This window comes from Oryctolagus cuniculus, chromosome 5 (genome assembly GCF_051225735.1).
Source record: "Oryctolagus cuniculus isolate XC-2025 breed Fujian yellow rabbit chromosome 5, ASM5122573v1, whole genome shotgun sequence".
Classification (NCBI taxonomy): domain Eukaryota; kingdom Metazoa; phylum Chordata; class Mammalia; order Lagomorpha; family Leporidae; genus Oryctolagus; species Oryctolagus cuniculus.
The window spans coordinates 66,309,202-66,331,157 of NC_142871.1; the positions used below are offsets into that span (position 1 = coordinate 66,309,202).

A 21,956-nucleotide genomic window follows, 5' to 3' on the forward strand; every position below is an offset into this window, starting at 1 on the left:
TGGGCCAATCCAAAGCCAGGAGCCAGGAGCTTCTTTCAGGTCTCCCCAGCTGGAGGCTTAGCCTATTATGCCACAGCCAGGCCCCTGTGTATATGTTTTAAAGTAAGGTTCTACTCATTTACTGGATTTACCAAAAGGTCATACCAGGGATCATTTCAGGAAATAATTATTGAGATATTTTCTTAAAAATTTGTTTATTGCTACAGCTATCTCTTTTATTATTATTATTATTATTATTATTTTTTTTTTTTTGACAGGCAGAGTGGACAGTGAGAGAGACAGAGAGAAAGGTCTTCCTTTGCCGTTGGTTCACCCTCCAATGGCTGCCGCGGCTGGGGCGCTGCGGCCGGCGCACCGCGCTGATCCGATGGCAGGAGCCAGGTACTTCTCCTGGTCTCCCATGGGGTGCAGGGCCCAGGCACTTGGGCCATCTTCCACTGCACTCCCTGGCCAGAGCAGAGAGCTGGCCTGGAAGAGGGGCAACCGGGACAGAATCCGGCGCCCCGACCGGGACTAGAACCCAGTGTGCCGGCGCCGCAAGGTGGAGGATAAGCCTAGTGAGCTGCGGCGCCGGCCACAGCTATCTCTTTTATTTAGACTTGTGTGGATGGAGTCTTTAGAAAAATGATTTCATATAAAATCAGAGGCAGTATTGTTATTTATGTAAAATTATTATTTTTATGAAGTAAACAAAATGAAAGTTAGTATGGGCATAATTGTTATTGCTATTTTGTACTTTTAAATAACTCAGATTTTGGAAAAACGTGTAATATAAGAACTTTCAGTTTTTATTTTTTTTTATTTTTAAAGATTTATTTTATTTGAAAGGTGTTGCCATAGAGAGGGAGAGGCAGAGTCATAGAGAGAGAAGTCTTCTGTCTGCTGGTTCATTCTCCAAATGGCCAAACGTTTGGAGCTGGGCTAATCCAAAGCCAGAAGCCAGGAGCTTTCCCAGGGTCTCCCACGTTGGTGCAGGGATTCAAGGGCTTGGGCTGTCTTCTGCTGCCTTCCCAGGCGCATCAACAGGGAGCTGAATTGGAAGTGGAGCAGCTGGGTTTTGCACTGGTGCCCATGTGGATTGCCTGCACTGCAGGCAGCAGCCCATCCTGCTACACCACAGTGCCAGCCCCTAGGTGTTTTGTCTTTTTTTTTTAAGATATATCTATTTACTTGAAAGTGTTACAGAGAGAGAGAGAGAGAGAGAGAAAGAGATAGAGACAGAGAGAGGTCTTCTATCCCCTGGTTCCAAGATGGCCACAATGGCTAGGGCTAAGCCAAGCTGAAGCCAGAACTAAGGAGTTTCATCCGGGTCTCTCATTTGGGTAGCAAGGGCCAAACACTTGGACCATCTTCTGTCGCTTTTCCCAGGCCATTATCAAAGAGCTGGATCAAAAGTGGAGTAGCTAGGCCATGAACTGGCACCCATATGTGATGCCAGCATCACAGGTGGCAGCTTTACCTGCTACACCACAGTGCTGGCCCCTCCTGTTACTATTTTTTGAAAGACTTATTTATTACATCTGAAAGGCAGAGTTACAGAAAGAGAGGAACAGACTGAGAGAGAGATATTCCTTCCACTTCCATTGGAGCTAGGCCAATCTGAAGCCAGAGTTTCCTCTGGGTCTCCCACGTGGGTGCAGGGATCCAAGCACCTGGACCATCTTCCACTGCTTTCCCAGTCCATTTCCAGGAAGCTGGATCAAAAGTGGAGCAGCTAGGACTCAACAAGCACCCATATAGAATGCCAGCACCACAGGCAGGGGCCCTATGCCACAATGCCAGTCCTACCTTGTGTTAGTTTTTTTTTTTTCTTTTTAATATTTATTCATTTATTTGAAAGGCAGTTACAGAGAGGCAGAGGCAGAAAAAGAGAGAGAGGTCTTTCATCCACTGGTTCACTCCCCAGATGGCCACAATGGCTGGAACTGGGCCAATCCAAAGCCAGTAGCCAGGAGCTTCCTCTAGGTTTCCCACAAGGGTTCAGGGGCCCAAGCACTTTGGCCATCTTCCACTGCTTTCCCAAGCCAAAGCAGAGGGCCCGGATCAGAAGTGGAGCAGCTGGGACTTGAACCAGCGCCCACATGGGATGCTGGCACTGCAGACTGGGGCTTTTAACCCTCAGCGCCATAGCGCTACCCCCTCATGTTAGTTTTAAAGTTGATTTTTCTCAAGAGATTTTTAAAAAGCTTTATTTATTTGTTTGAAAGGCAGGTGACAAAGAGGGAGAGACACAGTGACAGAGTTCTTTCATCTCTTGGTTCACTCCCTAAATGGCTGCAACAGCTAGCCAGGTCTGAGCCAGGTTTAAGGCAGGAGCCAGAAACTTCATCAGGTTTCTCACATAGGTGGCTGAAACCTGAGTACTTGGGCCATCACCTGCTGTTTCCCCAAAGCATTTAGTAGAAAGCTGGATCAGAAGCAGAAATGGGACTTGATCCCTGGCACTCTTACATGGATGTGGCCATCCCATAACCCATTAACATTGCAATGCCTTTCCCTAAGGAATGTCCTTAAAAATTTTATTTATCTGAGAGGCAGAGAGATGAGAGAGAGATAAAGACAGTTCCCATCCACTGGTGCATTCTCCAAATGCCCTCAACAGCCAGGACTAGGCCCAGGCTGAAGTTGGGAGCTGGGAGTGCAGGCCAGGTATCCCAATTTGGGTGGCAAGAACCAAATCCTTTGGCTATCACTGCTGCCTTCAGAGTCAGCATTAGCTGGAAGCTAAAATCAGGAGTTGGAGCAGGAATCAAACTTAAGTACTCCCATGTGGGATGCAGGTATTTTAATTGTTGGGTTGAATGACTGCACCCTTAAGAGATTTTTATAGTATAAAATTTGCCTTTGGTTCATGAAGGCTTGTATTTCTTTAAATGGTCTTTTAATATATAGATAGGTAAACTATCCAAAAAGTGATGCAAATGTTTTTATGTACCACTTCCTTAAAAATTAGCTAGAATTGACAGCTTTACTATCTATAAGATTCAAAACTATTTATGTTAAATGTTTGTTTTCTTACATGGAAAATTTTACAAATATTTGCAAATAAATGGTTTGCAAGCATTTTAACTCTGGTACATTCTTTAATACTGTCAAGAAGTTTTGGTTTTCTGGTACTCAGTGTCTAGCAGAGAAGCTAAAAAAAGAGAAGGGACTGCAGCTGAGAATTCTTAAGAGTTGAAAAGTAGTGGTAATTGTCACAAATTGCCACTTGCAGTTACCAGTTTTGTTCCTAAACAATGGATTCAGTATAGAAAAATAACCAAAAAAAATTCTTGTGGCTTCCCTTTAAACTAGAGTGTTGGGGCCGGTGTTGTGGCATAGCGGGTAAAATTGACACTTGCATCCCACAGGGACCCTGGTTCAAGTTCCAGCTACTCCACTTCTGATCCAGCTCCATGCTAATGCTCCTGAGAAAGCAGTGAAGATGACCCAACTCCCTGGGCCCTTGCACCCAGCTGCAGGAGCTCCTGACTCCTGGCTTAGGTCTGGCCCACCCCTAGTCATTGCAGCCATTTGGGGAATGAGCCAGCAGATGGAAGATTGATGGATCTCTCTCTCCCTACCTGCCTCTCTGTGTGTGTGTATGTGTGTAACTGTGCCTTTCAAATAAATCTTAAAAAAAAAAAGTAAAAAATATCTTTAATGCTATTTTGAAAGTTGCTCAATTTCAGCCATATTACAGATCATTAATCTAGGGGTATCTTATAACAAATGCTCTATTGTTTTCCAAATAAATTTTGTGTTAATATTGAGTCTCTAACTAAATGTTACCCAGAAAAGGTCTTATAATGTTACAGAAAGGTATACATTTTGTCTATCTGTTTATTTTTTAACTTCTCATTTTTTCAGTCATTGTAGAAAAATTTTCAGCCGTGTGTGTTTATGTGTGTGTATTTATTTTTTCTTCATCTTTTTTTCCCCTATTGTGCCACCTCCTGGAAGAAGGAAATTATGCATCTTCTTGTAATTCAAACTTTGGCTTTTCAGAACCACTTCCTGGAACACTAGTTAGGTTGATAATCTTACAGTCCTTGTAAATTTGAATCTGAATTCTTGATCTTCTCTTTTTTGTCAGTGATGTTTTAAATGAGTTTTATTGCTCAAATGTTCCCTTCCATGAAGGGCTTTTAAAAAAATTTATTTTCATTTTATTTGAAAGGCACAGAGACAGAGATATTGTCTATCTGTGGGCTTACTCCCCAAAGTTCTGCAGTGGCCAGCCCCAAAGCCAGGAACCCAAAGCACCATCCAGGTTTCCCACGTGTGTGGCAGGGGCCTAACCATCTGAGCCATAATCTCCTTTCTCCTAGAATAGGCATTATTGGGAAGCTTGATTGAAAGTAGAGGAGCCAGGACTCAAACCAGACCCTCCCATAAGAGATATGGGTGTTCTAAGGAGCAACCTAGACACTGTGTCAAACACCTTCCCCAAAGGTGTTCTTAATGTCTTCTGCCATGGCTCACTCTGTTAGAGAGACTGAATCTATCCTGGATTTTACTTTATATTCATTTTTATATTCATATTTAATAATAAATAGTCAAATCAAGAATAGGCATAGTCACCATTATCTAAATTGGATATAGATATTCATTATTGTCTTTTTTTGTTAAAATTTGAATCTGTCATGTACTTGCAAATTATATCAGAAAATAAATATGAGCTAAGTAGTCTCCCTATAGGCATTTCATGCTTCATTTAAATATTTGTCTTAACAGGCAGAAAAGAATATCATTGTTATTCTTTTTTAGCTTTTTTTTGTAGAATCCAGACTTTGTGTTTAGCATAAGCACAGATTTCAAAAATTTTTTGCACCAAAGTAAACTTAACTTCATTTTCCAAAAATTCTGAAGTATCCTTGTATATCTATGATATGTAAATAAACTTTTTTTTTCTCCCAGTTATTTTAATTTCATTTTTAGGACACTTTAGGCATTTTTTTTTTGAGGAACAGATATAGGCAATTTATTTGCAGCTCTCCCCCAATGCGCACACACACTTCACACACATTCAACATATGATGATTAAACAGTCATAACTACCACCAAGATTCCTGTTCAAGATAAGGAAAAATGGGAGGCTCAAAGAACTCACTGCTCCAAAACACTTGTGAAATCTATTTGGATGAATGTTGGAAATTTGTTTTTTTGTTTGTTTGTTTTGAATTTTATTTAAGGTGTATAAGGTCCATGTATTTCAAATATACAGATTTAGGAGCATAGTGATACTTCCCACCCTAAGTATCTATGAAACATGCATTTAACCTTTTTAAAGAACCCTTTGTGTGACTGAACATTTTTCTCCCCTGAGGTCATAATAAAAGGTTATGTAGGCATACCTTTGCATTATCTCTAAACCAAATATCTCAGAAAACGTTTCTTAATTTTAGCACCTTTTCTGAAGAGGCCAGATGTTTTCAAACCATCTAGTTCTGGTTCTCTGTTTTTTTTTTTTTTTAACTTTTATTTAATGAATATAAATTTCCAAAGTACAGCTTATAGATTACAATGGCTTCCCCCCCATAACGTCCCTCCCACCCGCAACCCTCCCCTTTCCTGCTCCCTCTCCCCTTCCATTCACATCTAGATTCATTTTCGATTCTCTTTATATACAGAAGATCAGGTTAGCATACATTAAGTAAAGATTTCAACAGTTTGCTCCCACACAGAAACATAAAGTGAAAAATACTGTTTGAGTACTAGTTATAGCATTAAATCTCAATGTACAGCACACTGAGGACAAAGATCCTACATGAGGAGTAAGTGCATAGTGACTCCTGTTGTTGACTTTACAAATTGACACTCTTGTTTATGGCATCAGTAATCAGCCTAGGCTCTTGTTATGAGCTGCCAAGGCTCTTGTCATGAGCTGCCAAGGCTCTTGTCATGAGCTGCCAAGGCTATGGAAGCCCCCTGAGTTCACTGACTCTGATCATATTTAGACAAGGTCGTAGTCAAAGTGGAAGTTCTCTTCTCCCTCAGAGAAAGGTACCTCCTTCTTTGATGACCTGTTCTTTCCACAGGGATCTCACTTGCGGAGATCTTTCATTTAGGTCCCCCCCCCAAGTGCCTTGGCTTTCCATGACTTTAGGCATTTTTGACAACTGCTTTTTACTCTGAACAATTATTTTCTCTTAAATTTTGAACTTTCATTTTGGTAAAATATTTTTATTCTTAAAAACATTATCAAGTAGTAGCTGTTAAGGAATCTATTAGTCTCTTTCTAGTCAGTTTTAAGAATTACATGTCAAATCTTTAAAGGGTGGCAAAATGACCTGCTTTGTCACTTAGAAAGATGAAAATAGAAACTGTCCATCTATGTGTGAGGTCACTTCTCATTGTAGTGAGATTGAAGTTGTTAAAAGCCTTTACTGTTTGCTGTTTGCTGAACTGTTAGGTTGGAAATACCATTTTAATTTTTACCACATTTTATCTAAGCTAGCAATTGATTGCTACTTTCCATTTCATCAACTAGAGATTCTAACATGTCACTTTATTGTTAGGATTAACTAATGGGTTTTCCATTAAGAATGAGTGGGTTTATAGGCTATGTGTTTTTAGTAGGTGAAATGGTTTAACATCCTGTTACACTAGTACTCTGATTTATTTTAAAAGTCCTTTAAGTTAATCTTAACAGTTCACTGTTCTTTCAGTGTTGAGATTCTTATCTCATGTCTTGGGAACTTTGGAATATTGGAAGATTGTTTTTATTATCAAAGCAGGGTGAGCATGAGTAAGATAATAAAGGTTTCCTGATTCTTCATATGCTCTTTTTTTGTGTGTGAATAGTAAGCTTTGCTTATTACTGATTCCATAGAATTGTATTTGTAAAATTTAGAAGCTGAGAGAGATTGATGAAATTTTAACTTTAAGATCTTATCTTTGGGGCCGGCGCCGCAGCTCACTAGGCTAATCCTCCGCCTGCCGCGCCGGCACCCCAGGTTCTAGTCCCGGTTGGGGCGCCAGATTCTGTCCTGGTTGCTCCTCTTCCGGGCCAGCTCTCTGCTGTGGCCCGGGAGTGCAGTGGAGGATGGCCCAGGTGCTTGGGCCCTGCACCTGCATGGGAGACCAGGAGGAAGCAACCATGAGGAAGCAACGCGCCAGCTGTAGCAGCCACTTGGGGAGTGAACCAACGGCAAAAGGAAGACCTTTCTTTCTGTCTCTCTCTCACTAACTCTGCCTGTCCAAAAAAAAAAAAAAAAAAAAAAAGATGATCTTATCTTTGGTTGTGGCATTTGGTATTTCAGGTTAAGAATAGCCAGGCTAGATACTGTGCAATTGTACTATGAGTAAACTTGTTAGTAATGCTTTCCTGTCAGTTCTCTAACTTGGGCACCTCTTTTTTTTTTTTTTTTTTTTTAAGATTTATTTATTTATTTTAAAGGCAGAGTTACAGAGAGGCAGGGGCAGAGACAGAGAGAGAGGGAAAGAGAGAGAGGGGTCTTCCATCCCCTGGTTCACTGCCCAGGTGGCTGCAACTGCCAGAACTGGGCCAATCGAAAGCCAGGAGCCAGGAGCTTCCTCCGGGTCTCCCACATGGGTGCAGGGGCCCAAGGACTTGGGCCATCTTCTACTGCTTTCCCAGGCTGTAGCAGAGAGCTGCATAGGAAGTGGAGCAGCTGGGACTTGAACTGGTACCCATATGGGATGGTGGCACTGCAGGCGGCAGCTTTACCCACTACGCCACAGTGCTGACCCCTTGGGCACCTCTTGAATCATTATCTACATTTTACAAAATTGTCGAACAACTCTGTGATTATATATTATAGTAATATATAATGTAAAATGTTTATAAGTCATGTAAGATTGTCATATTACTGATACTATATATAGAAATGTAGTTGTGATGAAGATCACTCAGTAATATGAAATGAGGCAGTATATTCACAGTACCAAGAATTTACTTATTGTTCAGTAACAATTGAGGTGTATGGTGCTTTGTATCTTAAGTATATTTTATAAGTACTTATGATTATAGTGAGCATCTTAGAAATAATATGCAATGGTTTGTTTCTAACTTTTATATTTTACTTTAATTCTTTTTGTCTGGGCTTCTTCCACAATTAGAAATCAAAGTAATTTTTATAGTGATTTTGTGTGTTTGTGTGTGTTTGTGTGTGTGTGTGTGTGTTTGAGGAATGAATTTTCTGAATAGATCTTCAAAGATTTAGTGAAGTCATCTCAAGATTAAGATTTCATGTGTGACTGAGAAAAGAAAACATGGGGGAAAAGAGAAAAGTGAAAAGCTAACATGGCTTATTCCCCTTTTTTTCTTTTAGTTCTTGGCTATCTTTCTTTATTGAAAACACTAGCTTTTTAATATCTTTATTGTCACTGTCATTTTTACACAGCTTTTTTCCTTTGATGATATTTCTAGAGTCTTCAAAGTTTGTCTTTAATTTTTGTGTATTGTCAATATTTGAAGATGAGATTGTTACGTTAGGCTTAGTGCTCATCTGCATAATCAACATGTGTCACTATTCTGATTTTCCAGGTTTTATCCCTTCTCATTTACAGACCAAATGATTCTTTTTTTCTTTGGTTTCAAGTAGTTTTCTGTCACCACCTGTTCTTTCCATTCTGGAGGTTCATTTTCTGATGTAAAGCACAATAGTTCTGCTGACATAAAGGTTTTTTTTTTTCATCTTCTACAGCAGGTTCAGTGTTTTGTTCCTGAGGAGAAACTGTCAGCTCAAACTTGGCTCATGATTAGCATTTCCAGGGAAGCTATCATGCAAATGTTTATGGCAGCTGGTAACTCTTATCCTTCTTCTCCCATCTCAGGGACCCAAATTTTCCAACTGTTGTTCGTGACTTTGGAAAAGCCCTTACATTTGTGGGTATAGTTTCTCTTAAAAAGGGAAACCTGCACAAACTTGCCTACCTAGTGCATACTAACTAAATGTTTGTTCACTTAGTGAAACTTGGTTTTTGTTGATTATAGTTGATGGTAGTTTGTTATATTCTGGTTTTTTTTCTTTTTTTCTTTTTTCTTTTTCTTATTTTTGACAGGCAGAGTGGACAGTGAGAGAGAGACAGATAGAGAGAAAGGTCTTCCTTTGCCGTTGGTTCACCCTCCAATGGCCGCCGCAGCCGGCTTGCTGCGGCCGGCGCACTGCGCTGATCCGAAGCCAGGAGCCAGGTGCTTCTCCTGGTCTCCCATGGGGTGCAGGGCCCAAGGACTTGGGCCATCCTCCACTGTACTCCCTGGCCACAGCACAGAGCTGGCCTGGAAGAGGGGCAATGGGGACAGACGACCCAACCGGGACTAGAACCCGGTGTGCCAGCGCCGCAAGGCAGAGGATTAGCCTATTGAGCCACGGCACCGGCCTGTGTTTTTTTCTTTTAATATGTTAGATGAAGACCTGGAGTGATTTGATTACTTGTAAATTCATTAAGTAAAATAGCCCCCCAAAAGATTGTGTTATCAGTATGTGAAGAAAAGCTGAAGATGCTTTGTAATTATTTGTTAAACATTAATTAAGAAGAATTTCATGGTATAACAGGTTACTTAAACATTTTTTTAAAGTTCAAAATATGATTGTATCATCTCTTTCTATAGTGGTCTATAAGAATATTTTGGGACCAGCATTGTGGTGTGGCAGGTTAAGACACAGCCTGTGATGCTGCATCCCATATCAGTACTGGTTAAGTCCCAGTTGCTCTGCTTTTCAGTACAGCTCCCTGCTAATGGCACCTGGGAAAGCAGCAGAAATGGTCCAAGTGATTGGACTCCTGCCACATATGCTGAAGACCTAGATGGAGTTCCTGGTCTCTGGCTTTGGCCTGACCCAGTCCAGTCATTATGACCATGTAGGGAGTAAACCAACAGTTGGGTGATCTCTTCCTCAATGTATCTCCCCCTTTCTGTGCGACTCTGCCTTTGAAATAAATAAATCTTAAAACAAACAAACAGGGGCCGGCAGTGTGATGCAATAGGTTAATCCTCCGCCTGCGGTGCCAGCATCCCATATGGGTGCCAGTTCCAGTCCCGGGTTGCTCCTCTTCCAGTCCAGCTCTCTGCTGTGGCCTGTGATAGCAGTAGAAGGTGGCCCAAGTGCTTGGGCCCCTGCACCCGCATGGGAGACTGGGAAGAAGCACCTGGCTCCTGGCTTTGGATCGGCGCAGATCCAGCTGTAGTGGCCATTAGGAGAGTGAACCAACGTAAGGAAGACCTCTCTCTCTGTCTTTCCCGCTCACTGTCTGTAACTCTAGCTGTCAAATAAATAAATAAACTCTTAAACAAACAAACAAAACAACCAGCAAGATTACTTCTTTAGTTGAAATACTTTGAGGACTGATTCTTGTGAAGCACATTGTCTGATTTGTAGCAATCCATGATCTAGTCAGACTCAAAAGTAAGTTTAGCATTTATTTTCAGAAAGACAAATCATTCTCAATAGGAATATTTAAAATAGTGAAGATGAAACACTGTTTAGCCCCTTCCCACTGTTAATCTTCATTTGGAATCTAAAATGTTCTCATAGGTCTTTAATAGTAGTTGGGCGTTTATATTTATGCTCATTTTAAAAATTATTGATTGGAGGTTAGCATTGTGGTATACTGGGTAAAGCTGCCACCTGCAGTACCAGCATCCCATATAGGTGCTGGTTTGAGTCCCTGCTGTTCCACTTCTGATCCAAGGTCCTTGTTGATGTGCCTGGGAAAGCAGCAGAAGATGGTCCAAGTCCTTGGGCCCCTGCACCCATGTGGGAGACCCAGAAAAAGCTCTTGGCTTCAGCTTGGCTCAGCTCTGGCCGTTGCAGCCATTTGGGGAGTGAGCCAGTGAATGGAAGATCTCCTCTCTGTTTCTCTGCCTCTGCTTCTGCCACTCTGTAACTCTGCCTTCCAAATAAATAAATAAATAAATCTTTAAAAAAATTACTGATTGTTGCAGATCTTGTTTATATTTCATCTTTAGTGTTTGGTCCTATGGTAGCATTTGTGATGAAATGATTTAAAAAGTAAAATGACATTTTTTATTAATTTACAGAAGACATTTCATTATTTTCAATAGGAATATTTTAAATAGTATAGAAGTAAGAAACAGTTTATTCCCTTTACTTTTCTTTTAAAAACTATTAATCTTGAGGCCAGTGCTGTGGCGTAGTAGGCTAAGCCTCCACCTACAGTGCTGGCAATCCCATTTGGATGCTAATTCCTGTCCCAGCTGCTCCTCTTCAGATATAGCTCTCTGCTTTTGGCTTGGGAAAGCAGTGGAAGATGTCTCAAGTGCTTGGGCCCCTGCATCTGTGTAGGAGACCTGGAAGAAGCTCCTGGCTCCTGGCTTTTGGTAAGCTCAGCTCCACTTGGTGTGGCCACTGGGAGAGTGAACCAGTGGACAGAGGACCTTTTTCTCTGTCTCTCCCTCTCTGTCTGTAACTCTCCCTCTCAAATAAATTAATAAAAAAAATTTAAAAAAAAAACCTTAAATTTAATATGTTATCCCTCTTAGTATTTTTTTTTGTTTCTTCTACTTAATACTTTGGTTGAATACTGTAATCAATACACAGTTATTCTTAAGTGCTGAAACTTAACTAAAAGTGATTGCTGTTAAATACAAGAGTGGGAATAAGAGAGGGAAGAGATGTGCAATTCGGGTCATGCTCAAGCTGACTTACCTCAAACGGTAGAGTTAGAAACATACCAGGGGATTCCAATTCAAGCCCATCAAGGTGGCATGTACCAATGCCATCTCACTAGTCCCAGTGATCAATTTCTGTTCACAATTGATCATAATGATAGGACTAAGAACCAAAGGGATCACATAAACAAGACTAGTGTCTGCAAATACTAGCTGATAGAATAAAAAAGGGAGAGAAAGATCCAACATGGGAAGTGAGATACACAGCAGACCCATAGAATGGCAAATGTCCTAAACAGCACTCTGGCCTCAGAATCAGCCCTTAAGGCATGCGGATCCGGCTGAAAAGCCCATGAGAGTATTTCAGGCATGGAAAGCCAAGACACTCTGGGGGGAAAAAAAACAACCTAAATGAAAGGTCTCAGCGAGTGAGATCCCAGTGGAAAGAACAGGTCATCAAGGAAGGAGGTACCTTTCTCTGAAGGGAGGAGAGAACTTCCACTTTGACTACGACCTTGTCTAAATATGATCAGAGTCAGTGAACTCAGGGGGCTTCCATAGCCTTGGCAGCTCATGACAAGAGCCTAGGCTGATTACTGATGCCATAAACAAGAGTGTCAATTTGTTAAGTCAACAACAGGAGTCACTATGCACTTACTTCTCATGTAGGATCTTTGTCCTCAGTGTGCTGTACATTGAGATTTAATGCTATAACTAGTACTCAAACAGTATTTTTCACTTTATGTTTCTGTGTGGGAGCAAACTGTTGCAATCTTTACTTAATGTATGCTAACCTGATCTTCTGTATATAAAGAGAATCGAAAATGAATCTTGATGTGAATGGAAGGGGAGAAGGAGTGGGAAAGGGGAGGGTTGCGGGTGGGAGAGACGTTATGGGGGGGAAGCCATTGTAATCCATAAGCTGTACTTTGGAAATTTATATTCATTAAATAAAAGTTAAAAAAAGATAATAAAAAAAACTTAATCTTTATTTGGAATTGAGAATTTACCACTCACTCTTATGGTGGAGGTTTAGTAATTTTTCTTGTTTTAAAAATTACTGATTATTAGTGATGAATCATATGTTTAAGCATATATTATATATGTGCATATGTAAATATACTGCATTTTATATTTTTTAATATAAATTATCACAATTCTAAAATTACTTATAAAGAAGGAATCATAGTAAACTAGGCTATTACTAGTATCTTTTGGAATTCTCTTTTTTTTATAATTAACACAATTGTAGGGACAGGTGCTGTGCATAGTGGGTAAAGCCACTGCTTGTTATGCTGATATTCTATATGGGCGTTGGTTTTAGTCCCAGCTACTCCACTTCTGATGCAGCTCCCTGCTAATGCACCTGGGAAGGCAATGGAAAGTGGCCCAAGTCCTTGGGCCCCTGCAACCACATGGGAGACCCAGGGGAAATTCCTAACTGCTGGCTTCAGCCTGGCCCAGCAGTGATAGTTGTGGCCATTTGGGGAGTGAACCAGCAGATGGAAGATCTCTCTCTCTCTGTCTGTCTCTTCCTCTCTATCCTTATGACTCTGACTTTCAAATAAATAGATAAATCTTTAAAAATAAATAAATAAAATTAAAATATTTGTACATAGGAATTTTCATTTTTTAATTGAAAAAAGACTGTTCACATCCCATTAATATGTAAATGTTAGGGGATTATAGAAGTAGCATATACTTGCGAAACTAAATACTTGAAAATTAAAAGAAGAAATAAGCTTTTTAATTTTTAGGTTAGATTTTAATTTTCTCTTCTTAGTCTAAGGAATACTTTAGTGCAAATTAAATTTTTGCTGAAAATGAACAAATAATCATTTATACGACTTTGATATTTTTGTTACCTTTGGTAGTATGGTCATACTGGGAAGATAGAAGTATCTAGAGTCAATTTTCCCTTTTATAATATTTGTTTGGCTGAGTGGATGTTTTTTATCCCATAGTTTTAAAATAATGTTTTTTTAAAATAACTTTTCTTTTTTTCTTAGCCTCTGGAGTTGCTTTGGCACTCATTAGATGAATGGCTAGTTTTAATAGCTACAGAATTGATGAAAAACAAAAAAGATTCGACGGATATCACTTCTATTTTACTGAAACAAAAAGGCCAAGATCAAAATGCTTCTTCCATTCCACCATTTGAACCTCCAGGACCTGCAAACTATGAAAATTTATCCACTGGCACAGGGGAATCTAAACCAGATGCTCTTGCAGGGAAACAGGAAACCAATGCAGATTGTCAGGATGTTATTTCTATGACAGCTAACCGGCTAAGTGCTGTCATTCAAGCTTTTTACATGTGCTGTTCTTGTCAGATGCCTCCGGGGTAAGAAGACTAGGCTTATTTTTTTTCCTCTGGTGAAGAATTCTATGACATTTTTGTAATTCCAGTAACAACAAGTGTGTTGGTTTTTACGTTTTAGTCTTATCTTGTTTAGGATGCTTACTGTACTAATCTAGATCTAGTACAAAATATTTAAATTTCAAGCAAGTTATACAGAAGTTATTTCTGTTCAGAATAGCGAATGTCACCTGAGCATGATTTCTTAATTATGTACTTGAAATGTGTAGAGCATAGATGCTCAAAATCTTTAAAGTCACTTGTTTATATCATCTGTTGATGAATTGTATATATGATTTCATTTTACAAATTGACTAGGCATGCCTGCATTTTCTAAATTTATAAAGACAATACAAAGTAAATTCTTTTTTTTCTTTTAGTCTAAAAGCAAGTTCAGTAGAATTAATATTTACCAAATTTTATATATTATATCACCAACTTTTAGTTTATGTGTTCTAATTATTCTTTACTCCCCACAGAATGACTTCACCTCGTTTTATTGAATTTGTCTGCAAACATGATGAAGTTTTAAAATGTTTTGTTAACAGGTGAGGCTGTCTGGGATTCATAGATTGCTGTGTAGCCTTTCCTCTCTTTATTTACAGTTTCATCTGAAATGAAAAAATATTTCTTTTCATATTCAAAATATGTTCAATAACAAGTGAAAATGTAATAGGTGTGAATTAATATGTTTTTTTCTGTTTCAGTTTATATATCTGAATTTGCATTTCACTTATAGCTGCTCACCCTTCTTGTCCATTTAAACAAAATATATTTTTCTTTTAGAAATCCAAAAATCATATTTGATCATTTTCACTTTCTCCTTGAATGTCCTGAGTTGATGTCAAGATTCATGCATATCATAAAAGCACAGGTAGACCTTTTCTTTATCTTGTTTTTAATCTAATGAACTTAGTTTTTGAAGTTTGATTGTTGTTTAATGGAATAATTATTACACTGAAGATTTAAAAGGAATGAAATTACATGTAACTTTAATGTAAGGGTAAAATTCCATCTTTAAGAAATGTGTATTGAGTGCCTACTACATGCAAAGCTTTGTGCAAAAAGAACACATTGCCACAATTCCTGAAGTGAGCTTCATAGAACACTGGTCTTTCATAGGCTGATAGTCTTGGAGAATAGGAATTTGTCTCCCTATCTATTTGGGACATAATAAATATGTCCTTAGGAAACTTAGCACATCAGCAGTATGTTGAAGGCTTTGAGAAGCCCGTTGGTAAAAAGAGTGATTTAACTTTGTTACTCCACTAAATGTATTTGACCTGAGAACTTTTCCCCTACCAGAGTTGCACTTGTTCATTCCATGAATCTTGTGTTTAGTAAAACATGCTAGGGAAAAACTTGTTTTGCTTCTTTTTTTTTTTTTAACTTTTATTTAATGAATATAAATTTCCAAAGTTCAGCTTATGGATTACAGTGGCTTCCCAACCCATAACTTCCCTCCCACCCACAACCCTCCCCTTTCCCGCTCCCTCTCCCCTTCCATTCACATCAAGATTCATTTTTGATTCTCTTTATATACAGAAGATCAGTTTAGCATATATTAAGTAAAGATTTCAACAGTTTGCACCCACATAGAAACACAAAGTGAAAAATATTGTTTGAGTACTAATTATAGCATTAAATCTCAATGTACAGCACATTAAGGACAAAGATCCTACATGAGGAGTAAGTGCATAGTGACTCCTGTTGTTGACTTTACAAATTGACACTCTTGTTTATGGCATCAGTAATCAGCCTAGGCTCTTGTCATGAGCTGCCAAGGCTATGGAAGCCCCCTGAGTTCACTGACTCTGATCATATTTAGACAAGGTCGTAGTCAAAGTGGAAGTTCTCTCCTCCCTTCAGAGAAAGGTACCTCCTTTGATGACCTGTTCTTTCCACTGGGATCTCACTTGCGGAGATCTTTCATTTCGGTGTTTTTTTTTTTTTTTTTTTTTTTTTTTGTGCCAGAGTGTCTTGGCTTTCCATGCCTGAAATACTCTCATGGGCTTTTCAGCCGGATCCGCATGCCTTAAGGGCTGATTCTGAGGCCAGAGTGCTGTTTAGGACATTTGCCATTCTATGGGTCTGCTGTGTATCTCGCTTCCCATGTTGGATCATTCTCTCCCTTTTTGATTCTATCAGCTAGTGCTCGCTTCGGCAGCACATATACTAAAATTGGAATGATTCTATCAGCTAGTGTTTGCAGACACTATTCTTGTTTATGTGATCCCTTTGGCTCTTAGTCCTATCATTATGATCAGTTGTGAACAGAAATTGAACACTGGGACTAGTAAGATGGCATTGGTATGGACTAAGAGTCAAAGGGAGCACATAAACAAGTCTAGTATCTGCTAACACTAACCGATAGAATAAATAAAGGGGAGAGTGATCCAACATGGGATGTGAGATACTCAGCAGACTCATAGAATGGCGGATGTCCTAAATAGCACTCTGGCCTCAGAATCAGCCCTAAAGGCATTCGGATCTGGCTGAAAAGCCCATGAGAGTATTTCAGGCATGGAAAGCCAAGACACTCTGGCAAAAAGATCTCTGTGAGTGAGATCCCAGTGGAAAGAACAGGTCTTCAAAGAGGGAGGTGCCTTTCTCTGAAGGGAGGAGAGAACCTCCACTTTGACTATGACCGTGTCTAAACAAGATAAGAGTTGGAGAACTCAAGGGGCTTCCATAGCCTTGGAAACTCATGACTGGTGCATAGGGAGATTACTGATGCCATAAACAGGAGTGTCAATTTGTAAAGTCAACAACAGGAGTCACTGTGCACTTACTCCTCATGTAGGATCTCTGTCCTTAATGTGCTGTACACTGAGGCTTAATGCTATAACGAGTACTCAAACAGTATATTTCACTTTGTGTTTCTATGGGGGTGCAAACGATTGAAATCTTTACTTAATGTACACTAAACTGATCTTCTTTAAAAAAAAAAAAAAGAAATTATCAATTCCCAACTTGACTCTCACTGGGATTAAACATGACAATAGGTCTGATCTGATTTCATCATCATTTAAAAAAATCATCTATTATTTTTCACTTTATGTTTCTGTGTGGGAGCAAACTGTTGAAATCCTTACTTAAGGTATACTAAGCTGATCTTCTGTATATTAAGATAATCGAAAATGAATCTTGATGTGAATGGAAGGGGAGAGGGAGTGGGAAAGGGGAGGGTTGTGGGTGGGAGGGACGGTATGGGGGGGGAAGCCATTGTAACCCATGAGTCGTACTTTGGAAATTTATATTCATTAAATAAAAGATAGAAAAAAAAAAAAAGATGGCATTGGTACATGCCACCTTGATGGGCTTGAATTGGAATCCCCTGGTATGTTTCTAACTCTACTATTTGAGGTAAGTCAGCTTGAGCATGTCCCGAATTGCACATCTCTTCCCTCTCTTATTCCCACTCTTATATTTAACAGAGACCACTTTTCAGTTAAGTTTCAACACTTAAGAATAACTGTGTGTTGATTACAGTATTCAACCAAAAGTATTAAGTAGAACCAACAAAAAAAAAAATACTAAGAGGGATAACGTATTAAGTTGTTCATCAACAGTCAGGGCAAGGGCCGATCAAGTCACCGTTTCTCATAGTGTTCATTTCACTTTAACAGGTTTCCTTTTTGGTGCTCGGTTAGTTGTCACCGATCAGGGAGAATATGTGATATTTGTCCCTTTGGGACTGATTATTTCACTCAGCATATGTTTTGAAATTCCTAACAGGGATCACTTTTCAGTTAAAATTTAAACACCTAAGAATAATTGTGTGTTAATTACAGAGTTCAACCAATAGTACTAGAACAAAAAGAATACTAAAGTGGATAGAGTATTACATTGTTCATCAACAGTCAGGACAAGAGCTGATCAAGTCACTGTTTCTCATAGTGTCCATTTCACTTCAACAAGTTTCCCCTTTGGTGCTCAGTTAGTTGTCGCCAATCAGGGAGAACATATGATATTTGTCCCTTTGAGACTGGCTTAATTCACTCAGCATGATGTTTTCCAGATTCCTCCATCTTGTTGCAAATTATCGGGTTTCATTGTTTTTGACTGCTGTATAGTATTCTATAGAGTACATGTCCCATGTGTTAATTTCTTTATCCAGTCTACTGTTGATGGGCATTTGGGTTGGTTCCAGGTCTTAGCTATTGTGAATTGAGCTGCAATAAACATTAATGTACAGACAGCTTTTTGTTTGCCAATTTAATTTCCTTTGAGTAAATTCCAAGGAGTGGGATGGCTGGGTTGAATGGTAGGGTTATATTCAGGTTTCTGAGGAATCTTCAGACAGACTTCCATAGTGACTTTACCAGTTTGCATTCCCACCAACAGTGGGTTAGTGTCCCTTTTTCCCCACATCCTCTTCAGCATCTATTGTTGGTAGATTTCTGAATGTGAGCCATTCTAACTGGGGTGAGGTGAAACCTCATAGTGGTTTTGATTTGCATTTCCCTGATTGCTAGTGATCTTGAACATTTTTTCATGTGCCTGTTGGCCATTTGGATTTCTTCTTTTGAAAAATGTCTATTGAGGTCCTTGGCCCATCTCTTAAGTGGGTTGTTTCTTTTGATGTTGTGGAGTTTCTTGATTTCTTCGTAGATTCTGCTTATCAACCCTTTATCTGTAGCATAGTTTGTGAATATTTTTTCCCATTCTGTGGGTTGCCTCTTCACTTACCTGACTGTATCTTTTGAAGTACAGAAACTTCTCAATTTGATGCAATCCCAAATGTTAATTTTGGCTTTGACTGCTTGTGCTTCTGGGGTCTTTTCTAAGAAGTCTTTGCCAGTACCTATATCTTGCAGGGTGTTTCCAATGCTCTCTAATAATTTGATGGTGTCAGGTCGTAGATTTAAGTTTCTAATCCATGTTGAGTGAATTTTTGTGTAAGGTGAAAGGTAGGGGTCTTGCTTCATGCTTCTGCACGTGGAAATCCAATTTTCCCAGCACCATTTATTGAATAGACTGTCCTTACTGCAGGGATTGATTTTGGATCCTTGATCAAATATGAGTTGGCTGTAGATGTTTGGATTCATGTCTGGTGTTTCAATTCTGTTCCATTGGTCTATCCATCTGTTTCTGTACCAGTACCATGCTGTTTTGATTACCACTGCCCTGTAGTATGTCCTGAAATCTGGTATTGAGATGCCTCCAGCTTTGTTTTTGTTGTTCAAGATTGCTTTAGCTATTCGAGGTCTCCTGTGTCTCCATATAAATTTCAGCACCATTTTTTCCAGATCTGAGAAGAAGGTCTTCGGTATCTTGATTGGTATTGCATTGAATCTGTAAATTGCTTTTGGGAGAATGGACATTTTGATGATGTTGATTCTTCCAATCCATGAGCATGGAAGATTTTTCCATTTTTTGGTATCCTCTTCTATTTCTTTCTTTAAGGTTTTGTAATTTTCATCATAGAGATCTTTAATGTCCTTGGTTAAGTTTATTTCAAGGTATTTGATTGTTTTTGTAGCTATTGTGAATGGGATTGATCTTAGAAGTTCTTCCTCAGCCGTGGTATTGCCTGTGATTACAAAGGCTGTTGATTTTTGTGCATTTATTTTATATCTTGATACTTTGCCAAACTCTTCTATGAGTTCCAATAGTCTCTTAGTAGAGTTCTTTGGGTCCCCTAAATAAAGAATCATGTCATCTGCAAAGAGGGATCGTTTGAGTTCTTCCTTCCCAATTTGTATCCCTTTAATTTCTTTTTCTTGCCTAATAGCTCTGGCTAAAACTTCCAGAACTATATTGAATAGCAGTGGTGAGAGTGGGCATCCCTGTCTGGTACCAGATCTCAGTGGAAATGCTTCCAACTTTTCCCCATTCAATAGGATGTTGGTTGTGGGTTTTTCATAAATTGCTTTGATTGTATTGAGGAATGTTCCTTCCATACCCAGTTTGCTTAGAGTTTTCATCATGAAAGGGTGTTGTATTTTATCAAATGCTTTCTCGGCGTCTACTGAGAAAATCATATGGTTTTTCTTCTGCAGTCTGTTAATGTGGTGAATCACATTGATTGTTTTGCGCACATTGAACCATCCCCGTATACCAGGGATAAATCCCACTTGGTCTGGGTGGATGATCTTTCGATGTGTTGTTACATTCTATTGGCCAGAATTTTATTGAGGAATTTTGCATCTATGTTCATCAGGGATATTGGTCTGTAATTTTCTTTCAATGCTACATCTTTTTCCGGCTTAGGAATTAAGGTGATGCTGCCTTCATAGAAATAATTTGGGAGGATTCCCTCTTTTTCGATTGTTATGAATAGTTTGAGAAGAATTGGAGTTAGTTCTTCTTTAAATGTCTGGTAGAATTCAGCAGTGAATCCATCTGGTCCTGAGCTTTTCATTGTTGGGAGGGCCTTTATTACTGTTTCAATTTCTGTCTCAGTTATGGGTCTGTTTAGGTTTTCGATGTCTTCCTGGTTCAATTTAGGTAGGTTCCAGCTTTGGAAGGTGAGTGGAGAGAGAGGCTAATGTCCGTGCCGGTTCCCCTTATTTATTCATTTTTTTTCTCTCCTCCAGTCAACCTGGTGAACTTTCCCCAGTGGGGCTTCAGGCCTCTTTCCCTGTAGGCTTTTTCTGCCTTTCTCTGCCAATGTCTCGGGTTACCTTGTTTTTGTCTCACCTCCCCTTACAGCGCTGGCGCGTAGATTCTGCGGCTCGGCTTCTGCCCCTCGGCTTCCACGCGGTGGGCGACCTTGCTCTCCCCGTTGGTCCTCCATGTCACATCCACTAGATCCGGATAGTTTCCTCTGCAATTTTTTCCTGAGTCTACATTAACTCCACTTTTATTAAACTATCTTTTTCCGGACTATTGGTGCGCGCCCTCACTATTCCACCATCTTGGCTCCGTCCCCAGAAGTTACCTTGTTTTGCTTCTTACCAGCAATATGATCTTGAGTACATTGCTTAACATCCCTGAGCCTTGATTTATTTATAAAATAGAGATAATTGCACCAACCTCATAGAACTGTTGTAAAGCATAAACTGTGAAGAATGACTAGGATATATGCTCAATACATGTAATTATTTTGGAGACAGAAAACATATCTTTTCTCCAAGAAGTTCTTAATTCAATCTAGCAAGGGGTATAATATATGTACCTATAAAATAGTAATTATATTAAGTTCTTTACAAGCTTAGGGGAGGAAGACCTTGTCTCTGGCTACTATTGTCAAGGGAAATTTCAAAGAAGAGATCAACTTTAAGCCACCTTGAAAAGTTTGAAAAACCTGCAAAATTTTGATGGGGGTAACCAGGAAGATGAAATTCTAGGCAAGGTATGGACCAAGGCACATAAGCAGAAAAGTATATAAAACTTAATGGTTGCAGCAGCAATTTTGTGTAGGTTAGGAATGTGAAAGAGTTCTGTAACAGTACTTTGGGGTCATAGTATGTTGAGCCTTGGTTATTTTGGAGAACCTTCTGCCAGACTGCTAGACTGTCAGTAGCCACTGATAGTTGACTTTGAGAGACTGACATAATCCTGACAATTTGTAAGATGCATAGAATAGAATAGATACTCTGGTTTTGTTAGTAGTCTTTAGTTAATAAATATTAAAAGTGGTTTTTAACATCATTAGAGACATTGACTCAGAAGATAAAAAAAAAACTAAGGATTATTTTATAAGTATTCACATCTATATAGGGGTCATTTGACACCTGTTTAATATTGATAATGTAAGAGAAGTCAGTGATAATAACTTAGCACTTACAGAATGCTGTTTTTACATTAGGGACCTTATATTTGCTTTCCATAAGTTATTTAATTTTCATAATAATTATATGAGATTGAAACTTTTTGGCTGAAGCTGAAGGGTTCAGTAACTTGCTGAAGTTATTTAACTGCTAAATGGGAAAACCAGAATCTCAAAGTTGTCTGGTTAATAAGTTCATTTTCTTAACCTGTGCTATATGATTCTATTCTAGGGCAAATGATAGAATAGGTGGAACAAGCTTTTAGTTTTTGAAAAAGAGAGTTTGCTATTTTTAT

The 21,956-nt window shown here is 39.1% G+C and overlaps 1 protein-coding gene across 13 annotated transcripts in view; it reads left to right on the top strand.

The window, feature by feature from the left end:
• Nucleotides 1–21,956, top strand: part of HACE1 (HECT domain and ankyrin repeat containing E3 ubiquitin protein ligase 1) — a 127,245-nt gene that overhangs the window by 64,973 nt on the left and 40,316 nt on the right. For 7 of the 13 annotated variants that reach the window (XR_016233822.1, XM_051855408.3, XM_051855413.3 and 4 more), the window contains 3 exons: nt 13,594–13,928; nt 14,423–14,491; nt 14,730–14,817. Coding sequence is in view for 10 of the 13 variants with exons in the window: in XM_051855408.3 (XP_051711368.1) it covers nt 13,594–13,928; nt 14,423–14,491; nt 14,730–14,817 (492 nt within the window). In the remaining 3 variants the exon portion in view is untranslated. Of the gene's footprint in view, nt 1–11,170; nt 11,294–13,593; nt 13,929–14,422; nt 14,492–14,729; nt 14,818–21,956 lie in introns of all 13 variants that reach the window. The other 6 variants (XR_016233820.1, XR_016233821.1, XM_089332803.1 and 3 more) reach the window with 1 other exon arrangement.